Source organism: Tauraco erythrolophus, chromosome 10 (genome assembly GCF_009769465.1).
Source record: "Tauraco erythrolophus isolate bTauEry1 chromosome 10, bTauEry1.pri, whole genome shotgun sequence".
In the NCBI taxonomy this organism is placed as follows: domain Eukaryota; kingdom Metazoa; phylum Chordata; class Aves; order Musophagiformes; family Musophagidae; genus Tauraco; species Tauraco erythrolophus.
The window spans coordinates 8266233-8289034 of NC_141474.1; the positions used below are offsets into that span (position 1 = coordinate 8266233).

General features: G+C 42.7%; 1 protein-coding gene across 1 annotated transcript in view; it reads left to right on the forward strand.

Moving 5' to 3' along the window:
• MTA1 (metastasis associated 1) overlaps positions 1-21431 on the forward strand; it is an 86827-nt gene extending 65396 nt beyond the window's left edge. The window contains exons 17-21 of the mRNA XM_086617851.1: positions 989-1024; positions 7400-7411; positions 12439-12470; positions 15383-15534; positions 19804-21431. Of these exons, the coding sequence (XP_086473977.1) occupies positions 989-1024; positions 7400-7411; positions 12439-12470; positions 15383-15534; positions 19804-19942 (371 nt within the window). The 3' untranslated portion in view covers positions 19943-21431. The remainder of the gene's footprint in view (positions 1-988; positions 1025-7399; positions 7412-12438; positions 12471-15382; positions 15535-19803) is intronic.
• The last annotated feature ends 1371 nt before the right edge of the window (positions 21432-22802 follow it).

Below are 22802 nucleotides of genomic sequence, written 5' to 3' on the forward strand. Positions count from 1 at the left end.
ACAAGGAGATTATTTAAAACTATAGCCCTTTATGTAAATTCCAAGTTTCTTATTCTTGAGGGAGGTTAATTTTTTTCCTTTTTTGTCCTGTTTCTCCTTCTGGCTGAGATGCATGATGCCTGGGTGGTGCATGCAAATAAAGCTACTGTGCTACTGGAACTCTGCCTAGCTTGGCCAACCGTGCAAATGGGATAGTGAAGGAAAAACTTCCCTTCGATTTTTAAATGAGTAGTACGAAGAAAACCTTAATAGCTTTTTCCAGTGATGTTTCCTTTTTCTTTTGAGGTTTACAGCTTTTTAACCTGTAGGTAGTAGCTGTGCAGTTCCCAGGTGGCTTTGTAACGTATGGATCACCTGGATGTCAGCAAAGCTACCAGAGGCTGCATGCCATTGAGAGAGGCAGACTGCTGCTTAGCTGAAGGAGGCAGACACGCCAGATCTGGCGTGGCATAAACGTGCTCCTGCCTTTTGCGGAACTGGAACGTTCGCTTTTGTTGGCCCTGTCTCTGAGCACCTCTGTGCAGTGTAGTTTGGGCTTCATCTCCTCAAGAATAAAACGCAAAGGGAAGGTGTTTGAAGTGGCAGATAGACACAGGATGTTCCTAGCACTGACTCCAGGGCTCTGTTCTGAAGAGTTGCTCTTGCCTGAGAGCATCGGGGAAGAGAAACTGCAGTCTTTTTCTCAGATGAGGATAAAAGGGTCTGCTCAAATTATCTTAACAGGAGTGAGAAGATGGAGGGTAGCTCTTCTTAACAGGGAAGAGAAACTGATAGTTTTAACGGTGACTCTGAGCAGGGAGGGAGATATGGAGGATCTTTCTTATTTTTCACCTTTATTTTTAACTTTATATGTAGCTTATCTAAAATATAATTACAAACATTTGATGTTTCATTGTTTGTGTTTTAACATTGAGAACTTTTTAAACTGCTGCTGTTCAGGTTGCTGATGTGATGTTTTTCTCTTTTCTGTTCACTTGTGCTCTATCAGGCAACATGAAGAAGCGCCTGTTGATGCCTAGCAGGGGTAAGACCTTGAAGCTGCGCTCAGCTTATGCTAGGAGAGTGATTTTTAGTTTCATCTGCTGGCTTGTCTGTGCTTTGTGGCTAATGAGTCTGCGTGCACCTTCTATGTTGATGTCTAAGTGTTCCTTGGGTAACCATTTCCACCCATGGTTGTGCTGCTCACCTTCCAGGCTTTTCACATGCAGATGACGAGTTGTACAACCGTACTGAAGACATGAAGTGCTATGTTTAGATAGTTCCTCAAGTTGACAGAACAGTTTTCTAGCAGTTTTGTGAATCTGCTGAAAGCTGTGATGGTTGGTTTGAAACTAGGTAGTGTTTCACTGTTTGCCTTCTAAGAAATCCAAGTTTCATGCATCCTGAACTACTTCAAATTCACATTGACCAAAAGAAATAGAAGAATAGAATTCACATCAAGTCCCACGTTCAAGCCTCTGTAATTTCCACTGTGAGTGGACAGTCTCACTGGCGAGAGACTGTCTGTGCGTTCTCTACTTGCAGTAGAAGTGGTTTTCAAAATTTGCACAGGTTAAAAATTAATCTGTTCTGACTACTGAACGGACCTCAGAAGTTTGTTTGTGATAATGCAGGAAACATAGATAGGACGTCACTTAACCAAGTTCAATGGAACAGACCAATTTTGAATAGCCAGCATATACAAATGTCATTGTGAGACAGGCAAACACAAAAACTTAAGCTTATGTGTTACTGTGAAATGGCCCACACTGCATGCCCTGATGTTAAGCTTTGTGTTTAATGGCTGAGACAGTGAATGACTCTTGTCAATGTTTACGTGCATGCATGTATAAGTGCATGTGAAGAATACAGGAAGAACAAGGACAGTGATCTTTCTACTGTCTTGCTTTCTTTGGGAATTTATACCTTGATATTGTGTTGACGAGTTTTTAATGTGCTTTTTAACTTTCGTGTTTTGGGAAGAATAACAAAACCCTGCTGCCTCGGTCAGTTTGGCTTCCTCAGAAGCTTTGTCCAGTAATGAGGGGTGTAGCCGCAGAGTAGCTCACTGAATCTTCATGGCTCCTAGTGACTACCTGCTTATGACTACTGCTCCCTGCTAAGTGTGCTCATCAGCGAGGGGACTGCTAAGTAGTCACTCAGCAGATGACACTTCTGAAGCTCTGAGATGTTATGGCCCAAAGGAGGGAAGTGGAAGAACTTCCCTCAGGCTCTCGACGTAGAGCACTGGATTTGATAACCTGAGACCACTTACTTACTGGAAATGGGCAATTCTTGTGTTAGTGTTTTAAAATGTCTATCTGGCAGAATACATGTTTGAATAGATGCGTTTCAAGTCATAACTGTTGCTTGAGCAGTTTGCAAAAAGATGATTTTGGTGAAGTACCTGTTCAGGCTGCCTAGAGTATGTGTTTCTCTGAAGCATGTGTGCATCGTTGTGCAGGGACTGGCTCTCACTGAAGCCCGCTGAACGCTCTCACTGAGCACCTGCTGCTTTATCTACTCGGTCTGTTCTCAGCCAGCCACTGAAATACTTGGAGTAGTATTTGTTCCTGTAACTGCTAGGTAGTGGAGTATGGTTCAGTCCCAGAATCTGCTTACCTGCTGGGGTGGTGAGTGCTGACATGATATTCTTTGAGCAGTTCAGCGTAAACTTGTTGGCTGAGATTTATTTGTGAATGGAAAACGTTTGTCACTGCAATTTTGACATATGGAGTATTTTCTGACCTTGGGTTGCTGGAATCTTTGCTGAGAGCGCGAGGGAAGCAAACCACCTGCAAGGAAACAAGGTTTAGAGAACTTGGATCAAAATCTGCTGGCCACAGGGAAACAGATGATGGAAGTTTGGTGGAGCTGTTTCTGACTTGGAGCCAGTTTGTGTGCCAGTGCCACTTAGCACTGGTTCCTAGTTGCCTTGCATGTGTCCGGGTAAGCTTTGCTGGTTCTGAGCATGGCTAATGCCAGTTTCCTGTGCCGTGCCAGAACTGAGAACGTGGTGCTGAGACTTCTCCTGGACTCTGGATGGAGTCATATGAGCTTACTAGTTTGGGCGGGATTACTGGTGAGAAGGGAGAGGAGGAGCACAAGTTGGAGCTGTTGTGAGGAAGGAGTGAATGGCAATGAGTGTGATGAAGCCTTGTGATGAAAACGTAGGAGCCAATGAGTTAGTATAAAGGGACTGAAATAAACCCATCTATCCAGAATGGCTGATTCTTGGATTATAACTGAGCTAAAATAGAAGCAAAATATTAATGAGAGTAAAGATGAATTGGTATAACCAATAAGATTCTTCTTTTACGTAGCTCCTGTAGATACCATGAGAAAAAGGGGGGCAGAGTTTCGTTGGGTTTATATTTTTCCTCTCCCCTTAGTGATACATGGTGACATACTGGCTGGTTTAGGTCACTGTGGGAGGGGACTGCAAAGAAAAGCAGGTGACGACTGCATGGAAAGACTGAAAATATGCCTTGTGTACAAATGTAGGTGCAGGAAGACACCATGTCCACCTATGTTGAGATAGTTTTCAAGGAGATGTTAACCTACTGCAATGTTATATGAATTATCCAGGGATTTTTCTGCTTCCTGCCGATGTGCTGTGCTGGTGGCACCTGGAAGATACCTTATGGTTTGCATGGGTCACGGTGCCAATATCTCTGCATCATGACAGGGGACAGCTCTAACAGTGGACTTCAGCTGAAGTCTCTTTGGTGATAAAAGCCTTTTGGCGCTGGGCTCCAGAGCTGTGGGAGAAGTATATAAATGGTAATTTATGGCTGGCTGCTGAGCTGATTGTGCGTGATGAGTTTGTAAGGCTTTGCTCATGGCCAAATCATAAAGCAACACAAAATCAAGAGATGGCTTTGCAGGGAACAAGCCAAGTAGCAGCTTGTATTTTTACCGAGTCTAAAGCATTAAGGTCCGTGTTTATACCTATGTATTGGTGGTCAGGTTTTTTAAGGCATTTAAATTCCCTTGGCTTCATTTAGAATTAGACTGTTTAACATTGCTGAAAATTGAACTGTTCATGTAGGTTTTTGGGTGTTCCTTCAGGCAGCACTGCTGGAAGATTTTCATCGGAGGGGCTACCACCCCTTAGTATTTAGGACAACGGGTGGTGGGTAGTTAGAATTCAGCCCTCAGAAAAGTTAGTCAGTGAAATGCCTTGGTGAACATTCCCGTGTAAATGGAAACACCATTCTTAAAAGTGCCCAAACAATGACTGAGGGTGGAGGGGTTGGAGATGGAAGACCACCTAGTCTGCGGGCAGATGCGGGTTGGTCAGGTTGAACTGTGTGAAGAGAGGTAGTGATGGGAAGTAGGGAAAAGGGAAACCTTGGTGGTGAGAGATCAAGGAGGAAAAGAAAAGGAGACTGTTGTTAGCAGACTGTGGCCAGAACTAGTTAAAACTAATTATGGAAATGTTGAAAACTGCTGAATCTTATAAGAGTACCTCAGAATTTTCCTTTGGAATTTTGTTGTTTACTTGTCTGCTTTTTCTCTTACTACTGTAACTCCAGCTAAGTATCTTTAACTTTTCTTTTTCTGAATCATCCCTGCTTAACCCTGGAGAGCTGAACTTTTTCAAGCTTTGAACATGATTTGGCTGGCCAGGCACCTAGAGTTTTGACTGATGCTTGAATTCCGAGAACAAGAAAATATTCTTTGTCTCATCTCTCTTGCCACTCTGTTTCATAGGAAGGGCGTAGTCCTTTCTTCTGGTTTTTTTTTTTTCTCTTCTTTAAATCGCGTTGGGAGCATCATTAAGCATACAGTGACCTTTCCAGCTCTCCTCCAGCATTAGGTTAACATGGACAAACTCCCGCAGATTCCTGGTTTTGGAGCATGAAAAGTACATGAGAGTCTCATAAGCTGTCAAATACAGTGAGATGTCAAAAATTTGTTTATTGCTTTTTCATTAAGTTTCTGGAGCTTGGCTGACAATATTTGCCATGAAACTTCCTCTAGAGAGATACAGAGGGTGTTTTATGTTCTGGAGCCTATTTATTTTTTTCCTTACAGCTATCCAGTGTGGAGGTCTGTGTGATACTTGTCTATGCAAATTCCTACTGGGGGAAGGGAGGGAGCATTGTTAGATATTTTTTTTTCCCCCCTCTCTTTTACACCACGTTGGCTTTCATCTAATCAAACTTGTTTTTCAGGGTCATCACATGCACTCTAAAATTGGCAGAAAGAGAGAGAACATGAATGAGTAGCTGAAATAAAGGGAAGGCTTTTCCCAGCAACAAACTTGCATTGATAAAATGGTAGCAGATCGAATGCTGAAAATTGGAGAGGGTTTATAGAAGAGCCATGAAAACGATGAAGAGACTGGAAAGCACACTGTATAATGGAAAATGCTTTTATCAAAGTGGAAGTTGTAGATGTTTGTCTCAGCTGACAGGAGCAGCAGAAGTGTAATAATAGAGGGCTTTTTAGTCTAGCCGGGAATGGAATAATGAGCTGCAGTAGCCAGAAGGTACGGTAGAAAAACTTTGGCTGGAAACAAGCTGCAAATTTTTGAGTGAGGTTAATTAACTGTTGGAATACCTTGCTTCTGCTACTGAGGATTTCTAAACCAAAATGGAATGTCAGTCTAATTTAATGTGTTCTGGTTCATTGTTTCTTAGCTCCTTTTGGAGAAACGTGAATGAACTCCTAGAACTGGAAACATTCATCAGCTTAGCACGGTATTAGTTTAATTATCCAGATGAGCATGCAAGTGGAAATACTGTTCTTGACCAAAACCAGTTATTGAGGTGGGGATATAAGAAAGTTCTCCAGCATCAGCTATGTAGGTGACCAGGCTCACCTCAAAGTTTTTTTCTGGCTGACTTAGATCTTGCAGAAAATTTGGACTTAACCTGTATGCTTAAGTTGCATTAAAATTATGCCCAAGATTATGCCTATCAGCAGTGACTCTAGCTGCCCTTCCAAAGTAGAGGAAAACCAGCCAAAGTAAATCTGCCCATCCAGGAATGACTGTGAACAGGAGGGAGTATTGGTCCTTTAATGAATAATGTGATATATGGAGTACTGGCGAAAAGTCCTGGCTTTAGCTGTTGGTATCTGGACCAGTGTAATGCTGAGTAGTGTAGTGATAAGGGAGAAAATGTTCAGTACTTCTTAGAGGAATGACTGTTTCTTGTCAGCAGCAGTGCAGCTGGGAAAAATGACAAGTTGTTTGAAATGCTTTTTGGAGAGTGCAAGAACCACATGCCTGTGCAACTTTCTTGCTTTAGATTATATACTAACCGTACAAATTATTTTTGAGAATTGTTCTTAGGATTTAGTATTCAGATGTCAAGTGAAACTTTTTCACTCACCTTCAGCTTAGCAGTGATACTGTCATTAGTTTCTTTTGATGTTAAAGAGAAAGATCTGGAAATGAAATCCATACTGTATGGATCAACTAGTGAAAAACATTTCATTTGTGAGGGGTGGTATGGAGTAAAATGCAAATGTTGATTGAGTAAGAGGAGAGCGCATATCACAGGGGAATGGTAGGGAGCAGGTGTAATTAATGAGAGGAAATGAATGCATAACAGTACAAGGGCAGAATTGCAAATGCCTCTGATAGTACAAAGCCTGAACTTGTAATTAAGTGGAATCTACGTGTGTGATAGTCATATATATATATATATATACACGCACATATGTAACTATATATGATGTATAGTACTCCCAATTCTAAGAACAGTAAATAATTCAATGATTTCTAGTGTACATAGCTTGGATCAGCAAATCTTAAAAGCAGTGAGGTGCATGGCTTTGTTGCCCTTTTTTATTTTTTTAACCATTCAGTGTGTTAAAGCCAGACAGAATATACCATGATGCTCTTTTAGGAACGCAGGTGGATAGTGTTGATTGACTCAACACCAAGACAGATAGCAGCTCTCCATTCTCAACATAATTGTTCAAGGGTAGCTACTGACTCATTGTAGTTGGATGTCACTGCCCAGAAGGTATTAGTAGGGTCCTTGAAGTGCTCTTAGCAGAAGGTACATCTCTGCATGAATGAACACATCATCTGTGAGGTACAGCGAAGCAAATTAGTGTGAACTGTTAGACCAAGTGTTTTAGGAAGTACTGTCCAAGTCCAGCGAGGTTAATGTGCAGGGGTTAGTGGAAGGAGGTGGGTAAGGAACCACTACCTACTCATACAAAATTAAAGCTCTTCTTTGTGGAACTCTCATCTGGAGTTACTGTTTGTTTAATGTTGTCTTCGGTTTATCCGTCCAACAGAGAACTGTGATCACTTCTATGTTTCATTACAACCAAAACAGTTTGTGTTTCTGTATTTGTTGCATGGGGCTGGGCTACTGTATTCTGAACTATGTGAATCTTTCCTTTTTTTTAACCTTAAATCTTTTTTTTCCTTTTCCTTTGCCAATCTTGGTAGGAACTTACTTAGGTAAGTAAATTGCGATTTTAACATTGTTTTTATGTAGAACAGAATTTTAAGAAAGTGTTAGTCTAGGTGGTGTTTGGTACGATTTATGCTCTGTTCTGCTTGTTGCACTTGCATTCCTTAAAATTCATAGCCTTCAATTGTTAGAAGGTGGGCACTCAATCTGCTCATAGCAGTAACACACTCTTGGCAGTTTGAGAGAGAGGGGTACTAAAGCATTCTTGTAAACTTGCAAAATCTGTATGTGTCAACACACAGAGACTACTTCAGGTGAACCAGTAACTTGGAAGTGAAATCCTTGTTCATCAAGCCTCATTCATGCATGCATTTTTATATTTTTTTTCTAGCCTGCTCACAAATATGGTACTGTTGGTGTTTGTGTTACTGCTGGGAAGGATGGAATCCCAGGAGGAGGATTACTTTTGGAAAAGGAAAATGCATATGAAGATTGTATGGATTTTTTTAAAGCAATGTATTTTAGTATAGTAAACTTGCTGATTGTGAAAGTGTGACGAATTCTCTACGTTCATTGTGACTGAAGATGTGCTATGAATGTCACTGCATATCGCATGTTCTGCATGATGCTTCTCTTTGGTAAATAAGTTAAAACCAAAATACCATCTGTGACTAATTCTTGATGTCCTGGTTTTTTTGGGGGGGGAAAAAAAAAGAACAGAAAAGATGTTAACATGAGCTGAAGGACTCATATTTTTGTGTGTGGTGGATATGCTGAAGATTGGAGTTCATAATTTTGAGTAAATATAAACTTAACAACTCCAAGTTATATCCAGTGGCTGGAAGCTGGGCTACTCTTCCTCCTTGGTACTAGGGTCAGCTCTGTACAGACTTCTTGTGCCCAACTGTGAAATAGCCTGTAAATATACAGGCAATGGTGTCTATGTTCAGGCATGGAAAAGCACTGGAAGACTTCTGCCTAAGTAGAAAAGTGGCCGTGGTTGGTGCCTGTTCTGCAGCTTCTTGGTGCTGCATCATGGAAATATCCCTGCACTCCAGCCTGAGCTGGGCACACTGCTGAGGGTTTAGGCTTTACTGCTTCTCAACATGACAGTTGTGTATTTTGTGGCGTTGGCAAAACAGCAGGCAGAATTTGTGCGATGGGAGTAGTTTTTGAATTCTGCCATTGAGATGCTGAGGTCCTTTTGCTGGACTCATGGGGAATGGGAGTGGATCAGCAAAGAGCATGCACATCTACTCTCATGCTTCCAGTGGGACCAGATGTGCTGGTTTCCTTCCCATGGGGAAATTAAGATTCCCCCACTCTCGTCTGTGTTGTCGGGTGCCAAATATTCCCTGCCCCTGCAGCATGCTCTTAGGGTGGTGCTCGAGTTGCTGCAGGAAGCTTGGGTATTCTCTCATTTTAAATTTAACAAATCCGAAAGCATTAGATTCAAATGATACAAGTCGGAAAGCAAACAGGTTGGTTGACTGAGAGGTGGTTCCCCAGGTCTCCAAAAGGTAAAGCTGCAAAGTGACAGTAGTAACAGACTTGCGTTTGCTGTTTGTGATAGTCCTTCCCCAGCTGCCTTTATTTGGAGTGAAAGAATGTTCATCTTTCATACTTCAAGAGTGGAAGCATCATTGGGGCATAGCAACCTGCTGTGTCTGGTTCTGGGCCAAAATCTCAGTGATTGTGCTTATGCTTGAGGAATGGTTCTGAGGTCTTTGTCATTGTTGTGGGGAGTGGAGGCTGCTCTGAGGGTATCCATTAATCTCTGTACTGGATTAGTTGTTTTGTGGCCTTTTCAGTTACAGTGTAGAATCCTCTGCGACAAAAGGGCTTCTGTGGTTCTCTGCGGACATATATTGAATTTACCTTGTCTATGTGTTATCTTCTGGGACTTCCTCTTTATTACAGTGTATAGAGGAGACTTTGGCAGGAAGAATTGAATGGGGGTGAGATTTTGTAGGGCTTTGGGTTTTTCAGTGCTATGGAAAAAAAAAAAAACATTTAATCTTGAGTTTTCAGAATATGTTTCAGTTTCTTTGGCTGCAGAAGAGTGGAAGATCTGCTTAGATTCATCATCGTGAACCTTTACACTTTGCTGTTTTGAAAGTTTGATTACCTTTTTTTTGTCTGATGTGTGGTTTTTTTTTCCCTTATTTGGAGGAGTTTAGTGTGGTTTCTGATGTGGAGCTATGTAAATTCAAGCAGGTGGACCTTAGATATTGTCGAAAGCAGTATTTGCACTTTCTACCCTGTGGCTTCTCTAGATATCCCTCAATAAGATAAAGACAGGGTTTTTTGCTGTAGAGGAGCTGCCAGAACCCTGTTGGATTTTGCTCCTGGTTTATATTCATGCGCTGTCGTACTTTTTTAACCTGCTTGTGGATGCATATGTGAGAGGTCTCTCAAACCTTGGTCTGTGAAAATGGAGCAAGCACCTCGGAGAGGACCGAGTTTCACGTGGTGAGTTACCTGTCTGTACCACTCTCATCCGGAGATGGACGATTGGTTTAGTTCTTAGAGGTGTCTGTCTTGCAGACCTCATCTCTTGCACAGAAGCCACCAAAAACTTTTAAACTTTTGGGTGAGAATCCATTGTTTTCAGTACAGATGCATCCTGTTGACTTGCCAGCTGTTCTGCAGTGGGTTACAGATGTTTTGCTGTCTCTCTGCATCGCTTTGGTGACCGTTGCGGGTAAAAGTTGCTAATTCACAGCAATGCTTCAGCTGCGTACGCTTTTAGTGTGATTTTTTTTTTTTTTTTAAATTGACTGGCTTCAGTTTGCCTTTTAGTGTTTGTTTTGATATTTATTCTTTCAAACTCCAGTTACCAAAGTATGACTAAAGGCAAAATTCACAGATAGCAAAGAGCAATGATGCTGATTAATACTTTACTACTGTGATAGAGAGAGTATAAATTGTTTTGAAATTGTAACTTTATTTTACTGGAGCAAAAAGTTACCATGGGCAGCTTTATCCTAGAAGTTATTGCTTAGGGAATGAGGTGCATCCTTGTTGTAACCACTACTTCTTTGCTGTTCAAGGGCTCTGAAGCTTTGGAGCTCAGAGTAAGTAGCATTTCTGCTCAAATTTCACTCAGTTTGTGTCAGTCTCGACATCTCACCATGGAATATTCTGGGTTAATTCTGGTGCTTAGGAGTACCACCGTTTACTGTCTGTTTTACATCTGGCAACAGTCATTGCAGCAGCCACATATCAGCTACTCCTGTAGGCCTGATGCCCCTGGCATCAAGAATGTTATTAGCACAAGAAAATTGCTGATCTGGAGTGTGGTTAAAATGAAATGTGTGACTGCAGTCCAGGGACTACCATCAGTTGATTTACAGCTCTTGGAACTCCTGCAAATGGAGAAAATGTTATCTTTGTGTTACGGAAGGAGGAAGGAAAAAAAAAACAAGTGCTAGAGCTTAGCTCTGAAGCCGACAGATTCAGTTTTCATCCTGCTGGCTGTGCTGTTTCCCAGCATCCGTGAAGCTCTTTGTCCCTCCATCTCAAACAGCTGCTCACAGCTGTGTTTTGAATGCAATTGCTGCTCCCATGTAAAAAGGAGTGAATATCTGGCACCCACATTGCCTTTGTCAACATCCAGAGGTTGTTACTGGTCTTCTTGCTTGGTGCCTGGTACATCTGTTCTACAGATTTGATGGAAATCTTTCTAGTAACTATTTCTTCATCTCTGTGGATACTTTGGCACAAAAATGCTGCAAAAATTGAAACTGTGTCATCATGTTTGAAGTAGCTAATAGCATACATCTACACAGAATGGAAAATACATGTGATATGAACTTGATTTTGATGTGGTGATGTGATACACAGTGCTCAGAAAGTGTCCCCTGTTCCACCTTCCTCCCTCCCAGTAACGTTGCTGTGCCATGTGTTTCCTGGCATACTTGCTGTGAGTACATTGTGTTCGGTTTTACCAAGGAGAATCTCAAGGAATCTGTGGAGTGCAGACCGTGAGCTGTGAAAGTTCATTTTTGCTGGATTCTCGAAAAAGCTTTGGTGTCTCATCACAGCTTAACTCACTGGCAATGGGATGTTTGAAAAGTCAAGCTGGAAGGCTGGGAAGCTTGCTATAAATGTGAAAGCTGAATTCAAACTTCTGCAGCCAGTGATAGCGTTTGCTGATGCCTGTCCTGTAGTACCTGTTGGATTTGATGTACTGACATTCTGGTTCTCAGCCAGAAGGGGCTGAGAAAGATGGTTTGGTGCTGATGTTAATGAAATGGTGTTTTCTGGGAGAATGCATCTTAGAAAACTGAGCGGTGCTAACAAAAAGGTTTATTAGGTCTCCCGGTCCATTCTGTGCTGTACCGTGCTGCTGTATAGCAACACAGCGTTCTCTTATATCCTTTGTGTGTCCTGCAGGGTCTCATATACGTGGCAACATGATAGGGTATCGCATAGTACAGCAAATAAGCTGGTAAAGTCAAGCCATTATGCTTGGGGCTTTACGGTGCTGGTTGTGTTCCTGGCAAGGGGCTTTGTGTGATAGCTGGAGTTGATGGAGCTGCGCCTCTGGAAGTGTTTACTTGTGGTAGGTTCAGCAGATACAGTCTGTTTGCTAACAGCTTGTCACTGACGTCTGAGCTGAAGAGTTCCCTGGGGATCCGAGGATGATAGGAAAGATTTTGTTTGTTGCTGTCTTGACAGTGTATAATACCTTCCGCTTTCTCCTTCTCAATGTTAGTAAATTCATTCGAAACTCGAACAGAAGTTTGAGGAAAAACAAGACTTGAGGAAAACTTCAGATCTGAAAGAGGAGGTGTACTTTTAGCATTAGTTTGAAGAAGGTATGAGTAAACAGAGAAAAGACTGAGCAAATGGAACGTGTTTTTAACTTGGGGCTCTGCTCTTCAAACCATGTTGTTAAGGAAGCTCTTTTCTCAGTTACCTTTGAAGGAGGGGAGAAGTTAGTTTGGTAGATGACTCTTAGCAAAACAACACAGTTGCAATCATAGCTGCGTGTGTTTTGATTTTGTACTTTTTTCTGTCTTGGAAAAGCAATGGTCTTACCAGCTCTATTCTCTTTCCTGTTTGTTAGGTCTGCCTAACCACGGACAAACCAGACAAATGGTAAGAGAATGTTCGTTTAACAAAACAGGGAAAAGAAGAATTATTAACCCGTGTTAGATAGAACACCCCATTAAACCCTAGCATTTCACTTCCGTCTTTGCTGTTTGCAGCTGGTCATACTTCCCAATTAATTGAAATTTAAAAAAAAATAATTATTTTGGGGCATATGAAATGTTGAAGTGGTTAAATACAATTTAAACCTCAAATCTATCTATCCATCTATATATATAAAAAAATGAGATTCTGTTTTGAATGGAACATTTTGTTTCTGCTCATACAGAAACTGAGTGGCTGTTTATAGCAAAGTTCTGGGATGTGTTTCTAGGTAGAATGTGTTTTACTGAAGGAGGAAGGATTAACTGATGGAAAGGTCTGTTTGGAAAACAGTTTCTTTTTTTCTTTTTTTTTTTTTTTTTAGAAAGTTGGTGTGCAAGTTGTCTGCTGAGAATGCTTGGTTTTTATGGCGGTTTCTTTTGTTGAGTAAAAATGATTCCCAGCCTCTCATCCATTATGCTGAGCTTTATCAAAGGACAGAAGCAAATAGCCAGTCTGATTGATGTGTCTCTGGCAAAATGCTTTCTCATGAAATTCACCTTGGTGTGAAAGGGCCAGTGCAAAGACTGTGCATCACTTCCCCCCCCCCCTTACACTTGGCTTATGGGAGACAGCTTCAAGCATAAATTACTTTTTTCCCCAAAACGATCTTTTGGTGTTGATAAAGTGGAGCTTGCCTCATTAGGTGAACTGCCACAAGGTATTGGTGTCAGTATAGTCACTGTGACGTGGGTCAGTCCGCAGCAGGTATGACTGGTGGTCACTGAGTGGTGATCACAAACATTATTAAGTCCGATAACGTTCTCGGATAGTGTGCAGTATCATGAGGGTGGGCTCTAACTTAAGCATGCTGGTCTGCTTGTAATACGAAGCATTCGTTTTGGTTTGTTACTTGAGCATCTGATACGAAGTGGTAAATTGTATTCCTCCTCGAATTCAGCTTCATTTCTTGTCACTGAGGAGACTGGCTACTTGTTTTGTCTGCTGAATAAACCAACTCAGTGCAGTGGGAGAAATCTCTGCTGACCTAACACTTTTTAGGTGTTTTAGGCTGAAACCCCTGAACTGTCTTGATTTCAGGTTGCTTGATAAAGTGTGCTACTGCACTGATAATTAAAGGTCCATGGTGCAGGATGTACCAGAGAAACAGATTGTTCTGTGCTGGTAGAGAAAAGGCAACCTGGAAGCACAGGAGTGCCCCTTCTAGATATTTCCAAGATCTTTCTCCGAAGTTGTTCTCCTGTGTATGTAGCACGTACGGAGAAAATATCCTTCGCAATGCTAATGAAAGGATTTTCTTGGAGATATTAGGAGGGGTTAAAAAAAAAAAGGCAGAAAAGCTTTTCATTTGAAACCTTGTCCTTAATAAATCTCAAATATAAAAGCGGTTCTTGAAGTATTTCAGTGGTCTGCTGTGGTGCTGAAGTTCTCTTGTATAACATGGAGCTGGGCAACTAAGAAATTAAATTGTTATTGCACTTATATACAACTTTTTGCACTATATACACTTATATAAGCTTTAAAGAGTTTAGGATTTTAAAAGGTAGGATTTTGTTTGTTTAGCTCTAAAGCCCTAATTTTCTACAGGAATTAGATCTTACTGGCATAGTTGATTAAGGCTGGTCAAAAAAAAAAAGTCATCTATCATTTTTTGTTTTCTCCTCCCACAAAAATGAGATAGACACAGAGTTTTGTTGGGTTTTTTTCCTTGATTGATAGACGGAAGTCTTCCCTTTCTAAGTCCAAGTGTTAAAATTTGGTTGAGCTTTTGCCATAACTTGACACTTAAGAACCTGAATACCTCATATCCCCACCTTTCCTTTTGAGGTGGATCTCCCAGGCCAGACGCTCCTTAGGTGCATGCTCAGTTTCCAATTTCATGGGCAGATGGAGAAGCCTGGGCACATCTGGGGAGATGGTCTCACCTCAGAGGATGGCTCATGAAATACCAGAACTACAATTCTACTGGGGCGTTTTCTGACCAGCTTTAATTCATGCATATCAAAGTTTCAGGGCCCTTATTTTGCATCTTTCCTGACTGTCCAGTGTTACTGATTTCAGTGGGATTTCTCAATGTGCTAATCAGCAGGAAGAGGGGCAGCAGAACTGAACGTCAAATGATCAAGGACAGCTGCATTTGAGAAGCTTAATCCTTTGCTCCCTTGCATCTGCACCGCTTTTAATAACAGCTTATATTTTTCCAGTTGACTGGAAGGGGACTACTGTGGGTCTGGAAAATGATACCTGCGTTGATTTGCAAAGCAAATTTATTATATATGGGAAATCTGTGGTGTTAAATGCTAAAAGGCTCCTATGATGAAAGCTGCTAAGCTTTGTAGTTCTAGATTTGTTTTCAACAGCATATTTAATATATCATTAAACATTAACCTTCCTAGAACAAAAAGGATATGGGTAAGTTTGGTACCCCAGAATAACTGTAAATTCTGATTTTTGTGTTTTGATTTGCTGCGTAGCTAGATTTTCTTCCCTGAAATCAAGAGAGTTGCTCTAGATTTATGGTAGTAGCTGAAATCTAAGTCTTATGCTCAATCTTTCAAACTTGATGTCATCTTTCAGACACAGGCAAGAGATTATTGGTAATGCCTTCCGTTTATTACTTGTCCTGTCGCTGGAGTATTGCTGTCCTATTGTATATTGAAGGTGCCTAACTTCTACTGCTTGTGGACGATTGCTTTCGTGTGAATTCTGTGTGCAGTCATGGGCAAGAGGGGAAATATTTACGTAAACTCTCAACAACTGATACGAAAACTTTAATTCTCTCTTCCTTTGAGTGCTTAACACATACTACTGCAGGTTTGTTGCAGTCCATAATTGTACTTTTTTATGTATCACGTTAGGGACCAAGCCGAAACTTGCTGCTCAATGGGAAATCATACCCAACAAAAGTCCGATTAATTCGTGGTGGATCCATGCCTCCAGTGAAAAGGAGGAGGATGAACTGGATTGATGCACCAGACGATGTTTTTTACATGGCCACTGAAGAAACCAGGTAGGAAACTTGGTCTTTCAGAGGATTTAAGGGGAGTTCTTTTGGTTTGTGTTTCTTGTGGGTGCTGCAACTGATTTTGTGATTAGACAGGGATCTCTTCAGCAGATCTGTTGCTGCAAACTGAATGCAGGTGCCACTGCCTGTGTTGAGGTGGATAAAGGCTGTGATGTACCTAATCATGCACTTACATTCCAGAGGAAGCAGATTCTTCTTCTTCGAGAGCAGTTCCTGTAAGAGGTGGGCATTAAGGGGAGAAAGGCTAAGGTGGGGAGTTCACCTGGTTCAGACCCATAAATGCCTTTAGAGGTCCCACCACTGTATCTCAGTAACAGGATAGGGTCCTTCTGGCGCACAGGTGATGCTGAGGAGCATAGCCTTCTACACAGGGAGCTCCGCATGCCCTCTGGCCTGCTGAGGTCTCTTTTATTACCTCTCAGAACGTCTCCTCGTGTGTCTGAGTACTGAAACCTCCAAGTGACACAGAGGGTTTCCGGGGGCTGAGTTGCCTCATTTCTTTGTTGGTTTATATTTGCCACCAGTAGTGGTGAGATTTAGCCCTACAGTGTCCATCTTCCTCCTTTGGTGGTACTGCTTCTGCTAGTCTTTCTTGTTAGTCTGCCCACAGGATAAAAATAGTAAAAGAAACTTTCCTTGCATGAGTTTCACTTTAAACTCTGTTTACTGGCTGCTGAAAGAGTGGTAGAAGCTGTGTGGCCTGATCCCTAAACAAAAGCTTTTGTGTGCATGTTCCCAGTACTGTGTTATTCCTAGGAAAGGAGGACTGCTCCTGGGTGTAGTCAGAAAGGTAGAGACATTTGCTTATGTGATTTCCTCCCAAGAACTTGATGCCTCTCTGCAAGCAGAGGTGCTCTCTGGCTTTTGTCTGTGTCTGAAGCCTGGAGTTACCAACACTTCCAGTATTGGTGCCCCAACAGGCAGAGAGGCACTCCTCTTTCCCTCCAGTACCTAGCAGAGGTGGATATGGGAATTACTGGATGTCTGAGCCCTTACAAGTGACCAAGGAGTCCATGAGTTTTGAGTACTTTGTCCCTTCTGGTACTACTAAGTTTTGTGCTACTCTGAGTATTCATTTGTTCAGTAAGAAGTGCATAGTCAGAGTACGGACATTCCCAACCTCCTCCTTAGCCTGCAAAGTGTTTCAAGTGTCAAGTGACTATTCTGTGTGGCTAGTATCAAAGATGAGACTGGTAACATTCAAGTTACTAACTGCTGATCTATTGGATCATCAGATTTGAGTACAGACAGCCCATTAGAACTCAGAAGAAACATGAAATTAATTTCCTTGTCAGACTTGTTCCTGTGGACGCCTTTAATGCAACTGCGCATTTCACACCAGCTTACATCTTTACCTTGTCTTTCTCTTCTATTCCTGAAAAACATGAAAGTAAGCCATGGGATCCTGTACATAATTGAAACTGGAGTGAGAGAAGTATTTAATTTTCAAGGGAAGCGGTAAAGAGGTACTGGCATCCTGTTACAGACCTTCAGCTCTGGCAAATTCACGTGCCATTGCGAATGCGGGGTATTACAGTCTCTAATTCAGTCCTTAGATGCTCAAGGCTTATTTCATAATCCTGCATTTACAAAACACTCAACATCTTTATTGTCCAGCAAGAAATACTGCAGATCTGTGGTAGCAATGTCTCAGTACTACTACAAGGCCCCACACTTCGATCTGCAGAAAACAGTGAGAATATTCATCAAGTGCGATGTTGGTCATGAGAACAACTTGCTGCAGGGACACAGAATCATTTGCTCACACAGAAACACTGACCAAGGCAGGGAAGATCAGTCCCACAGCAACCAGCACGTCTCTAACACAGAAACGGTAGCGCAGTGATAGACATCAGCTCAGTTAGACCTTATCTCTTCCACTTTAAAAAAAAAAAAAAAAAAAAAGAAAGAAGAGGCTGCTTTGTCTGACAGCCTTGCTGCTTAGCTGCCTGGTGAGTGCTGAAAAGAGATGTTTGGCAGCCCGCTGAAAAGCAGGGAAGCCGGAGCGATGTAGCATTGTAAGCGGCACGGGTTTTCTGTTGGGTGTTTCACCTCTAACTTTTCCCTGAACCATCTGCTGCATTCCAGTGTCAAGAATGTAAGACTTGTTTGTGAGCTCTGAAACAATTTGAGCTTTGTGTTGGCTCCATAGCAATCAATCTAGCAGCGATATCTGCATATCATCCTCCAGCTGAGGGTCAGGCTGTGTTTTCAGTCACAGAAAGTAGGTTTTCCTAAAGTTTTCCACCCCCTTTCCTCCCCCTTTTGTGTGGCACTGTTGAGAACGGTGCTAGAAAACTGGGTAGCTTTGAGGGAGCAGTTTGAAAAGTTTCAATTGGAAGGAATAAGTTTTTGAATTGGAGCCTCACAGTGAGGAACTCGGCATTTATAATTTATGCAAGTGGAGGCAACGAGTGACCTGATCAGAATCTAGAACTGCTGTGAGACGTGTTTCTGATGGCGGCGTGTCTAACTGAGCACACACGGATACTGTAAGAAGCTCCACTGCCTAAAAGTAGATCAACTGCAGCTGAGTGAGTCTTGGAAAAATCATCACATCAAGATTTAATTTTTTTTCCTCCTCACTACCACTTTTCCACCCTGTTCTCCTCTCTCCCCACTCTGTGCCCTTTCAACTTTAGAAGATGCTGGAGAAACGGGGACACAGAGCAAACAAAAGACATGTGTCTGTGTGTGTGAGCTCTATGTAGCAGGCTTGTTCTGCTCAGTGGGCAAACAAAGCAAGTGAAAGACATGACCACATCTCACCAGAACTGATTCCAAATCTTCAGCTGAAGCTGTTGATTTGTCAGTGCTGATGGTGGGGAATGATAAATTGGGGGGGTGGGGCAAGGGGCAGAGGGAGAAGGAGTATTTTGGCCATTGTCTTCTATGAATGTGCCTTGTCTTTTCTTCTTTTTCTTTTTTTTTTTTTAAATGAAAAATTTGTCCCCAATATGTTGATTAACGAAAAATGTAAAAATTATCTTTGGGAGACAGATGGTAGAGTTGTGGCTGCAGTATTGTGTCTCTAACGGTAAGTTCCAAAGCTGTTAAGGTAGGAGCCCATAAGGGTAGGCAGTGCATCCTTATCAGACCCTCCGTGTTGCCCCAGTTCCTGAACTGAAGGCTGTTGTAGTGGGTACTGGTAGACTGCTCTTGTGAATATTTATCACTTTCTGATCTCTGTATGCCTCTGACCACCACAACAGCCCCTGGAAATGAATACCTCATTTTGATTGGATAGTACATTTTTCATTGTTGCTGCTTTTTCTATTATTTTTTCTTTTGGTGCAGGAAGGGGGATACTTCCTTTAGCTCTGAGTATGGTATTGACAAAAGGAAATGAGCAATCATTCTGTATTGTCTGTTCCTACCTTATTTTGCTTATTTTAAAACTTCAGTGTGTTGTCTCTCCATTCTCTCTCTTTTACTTTCTCTTCATATGGAAAGCAGCCTCTTGTGTCTGATAAGACTTGCTGGTAGTCTTGTAACATATGGGGGAACTCTTAATGAATGCAAGACGTGAATCTTACCTGTTTCTGGGTTGGGCACATGCAGTGTGGGAGAAATAAGAGGGGGAGACAATCTGTTAGTGTCCCCTGTGTGGGGGAAAGGTTCCAGTATTGGTTCACTGGTTAGTGGCCATTGTGGAGCCACCCCCGCAGCAGCTCAGCCTTGAGGCGTCGCTCCACAGGAGACCAAATGTTGCTGGCTTGGACTGTGATGGGCAAGCTTTTGAAGAGGCAGCTGTGTGCACCTGCTTGGGGCTGGGGAATGTCAGAACTCTGGGAGAGATGAATTAGCAGATGCGGAGGTGACCCACGTTGCCGGAAGAGGTTCAGTTGTATTTGGCTTTGTAAATTCCCACAAAGCTGCCTGCAGCATGTCCAACTGATGTGTCTGCATGCATCAAAATAAATTAGTGGATGGAAACTGGCTGTAATAACTATTTCACATGTTAATTTACAGCAGTAGACTCAGGTCCTACAAGGCTGGAGCAGAATGCCGTTTGCTCTGCAGGGGAAGGATTCTGGAACAGAGAATGCAATTTCCTCTTTGCTGATGGGTTTATAAATCAGAAAACAAAAGTTCCCTAGGGAAGATATTGCTGAAATAAACGGTGTCAGCCCATCCTGTTAGGGAGCAGCCTCTGTGTGTGCAGGCCTTGTTTCTCTTGGAGAAATCGAGAAACCTACAGTGCCTTAACGTCTGGTCTCTGTAATCGGTTCCTTTCTTCCTTACTGTCTGCAGGAAAATCCGCAAGCTGCTTTCCTCCTCTGAAGCCAAGCGAGCCGCCAGACGCCCTTACAAGCCTATTATCCTCCGGCCCATCCAGGCAGTGCAGCTCCGCCAGCCCATGAATGACGAACCCATAATCATTGAGGATTAACACACGCAGAGCAGCTCTCCAGATGATGGTGGATCTGCCTGAAAGAATCTCTCCTCCAATATATACTTGAGTTTCTATGGCTACAGCATTGAACTAACTGTTGAAGAGAGGGAACCTTTGAGGAACTATTTTGCATCTTTTAAACCCTTAAAAGGAACTCAGCCCTGCTCTGAGCCTCTGACCACAGACTGCTCTCTCTCTCTTGCGCGCGCTCTCTCCTTCTCTTTCTTTTTTTTCTTTTTTTTTCTTTTGTTTTTGTTTTTTAATTTTTGGTAGCTCTTTTCCCCTTTGCTTCTACCCCTTTTGTAGACAGGGGGAGGGAAAGTAAGTTTAACTTATTAAGAGAATGTGGACTAGTACTTTTTAGCTTTGTTTCCTCTTCTGATGTACGAAGAGCTAGAACCCTTCATTTTGTGACAGAGCTCTCGTTACAAAGCTGTTTTTACAAGGATGTGTTGTAAGATTTTTCTTTTTTTTCTTTTTTTTTTAATTTTGTGGACGGTGCCATTTTTTATTTCATTTATATTATTTCTTTTGTAGATAAATTTCCAACCTTTAACTGATATTTGGAAATAGGAGCTGAAAGCCAGCCCCAGGTTCAGCCAGTTTTCTTTGGTCCTGTCCCTTATGTTTTTTGGATCATTTTGCACGGCCAGTTGTGCTCATGCACAAGACAGAAACAACTCAGGCTGAGAAAAGAGTGAGCTAAAAACTGAAGAACCTTGCAGAACATTACACTAACGTGCAGTGGAGGCCAGGCTACCAGAATTAGGTGTCCTTACTCTAGTCAATCCCTGGGAGATCTGGCCTGGCCTGTGGCATTTCTCTCAGTAACCAGCAGTTTGCGTGCTGCCTTCTCTCTGACATCTGGAATCCTACGTGCTGTTATACCACCAAGACCCAGCAGTAGGCCCAGCAGTCCAGCAAGTGTAATGAATTGCTTTGCTCTGGCTCCAAGAGTCAAGTACACCAATGCCCAGGGACATTTTGCTTAGAACTCTGAACCTGTTTGTGCATCAGTGTTTTTGGACACATCTCTCCCAGGACGAGACCTGGTTTCTCTTTAATTGCGTTACTGTATGTTTCCCATTTTGAAGGGAATTTAAATTACAGCTGGGTTTTCATTTGAACGCCTTGTGTCTGAAATTAAGTGTTTTTTTCCCCCCTTGACATTTCTTGTGTTTGAGGTTTCTGGCATCTCTTGAACTTCTTATGTATTTGCAAGTCTGTATAATTTCTTTTTCATATGTCTTCTCATTGCAGTGCATTTGCTGAATGCCCTGCTCTGTTTTTGAAAGGATGTAAACTATCATTTGCAACTTGTGCTGATCTGTACATGTACCTGCCTCAAGCAGACACAGCATGTAATAACCCCCGAGTCATTCCATATGTGTCAGCGGTGAGATGAGCCAAAGTTGTATTTGGGTTATCACAGTCCAACCGTGATTCTGTGCGACTCCGCCAACCCACCGGGTTAGACGGAGAGGAATCCCCACAAAATGAAAACAATTCAGTTATCTTTACTTAATAAACCTGGAAAGTGAGCTTTTGTGAAACATCTGCTTTTTGTCTCTTCTGAAGTAGCTGCCCAGACCCTTGCTCAGGGTGCCATCTGCCTGGCCCGCGCGCCTCTGCGCTCCTTCCCTCGCATCCCAGAGTTGCGTTCTGCTCCCAATGTTTGCATAACTGCAGCGTGTCCCTGTGCTGCCAGCGCCGTGATGTTGTGCAGGGCAGGAGTCATTCAACCATAGTTTGGTTCCCCTCATATGCAGTTTAAATATTTCTAGCACTTCAGGCTGGGGCTCCCTCCCTCCTCCTTTGAAACGCAGCAGCAGATGCAGCGCCGGAGCGCTCAATGAGCCTTTTGTCCGTGGTGGCTCCTGCGTCTTGCTGATCCGTGGCGTGACTCTGGCATGCGGCAGAGTGAAATCCCTGGGGGGTCAGCAACCGAACCCGCTGACGCTGAAGTACTGCTTCGTTTCTGCGCCCGCTCCCTGCTGGGATAAGCAAAGCAGACTCCATGTTTGTTTCGTTTGCTGCTCGGCAGTGGTGAGATTTACTCCGTGGCTGTGAGTAGCTGCGCAACTTAGCAGATGTTGTAAGCTTGTTCTGTACTGATGGTCACATTTTCTTAGCTGTAACTTAAAAGCAGGAGGGGACAGCCATTCCTGAAGGATACACTACTAGGAAGGGCACCAAGTTTACTAGAAAGAAAGCCTCCAGGCTCTGTGCAGCAGAGCAGGAGTGGCCCGAAGACTGTTGGTAGTTTTCCTTTGCCTCCATCAATCCATAGGATTAACCCTGTGTACATAAGAAATATTGCTGACTGCAGGAAGGTTTTGTAACACTTGATTTTTCTGTGAGGGAAAGATCTCATTACGGATTCCTTCCTGTTGCAAAATGAAATCAGAAGAGGTCGTTTCGGAAAAATCAATGTCCGAATCGGCTTCAGCCGCTCCACAGTGGGATTCGGAGCCAATGACTCAGCTGTAGCAGAGGGCTGTTCTCCGCCATGGTGCTGGGGGAGCTCCGAGATCCCTGCATGCTGGGGACAACGCACTTCGGTTCTCGGTGGGGGAGCTGTTGGTGAGACTTGGGAGAAGCTGTTGAGGCTGCAGGAAGAGCTCAGAGTAACCACTTGAGGGTGCCAGCCCTGCGGTTACCGACAGCCTAAAAGCTTTCTTGGAGCAGCTCCAGAGATCACTCTGGGAATGAGTCCAGGCAAGTAGAGAGAAAATCCTGTGCTGCCCTGACTTTGAGGGATCCCTTGCGTGTCCTTTAATATGGATGCCGTTTTTCGGTGCGTGGTAGCAGATTTCACTCTCTTCTGTTTCACTGGCTTGTGTTTGTACCAGCTCGG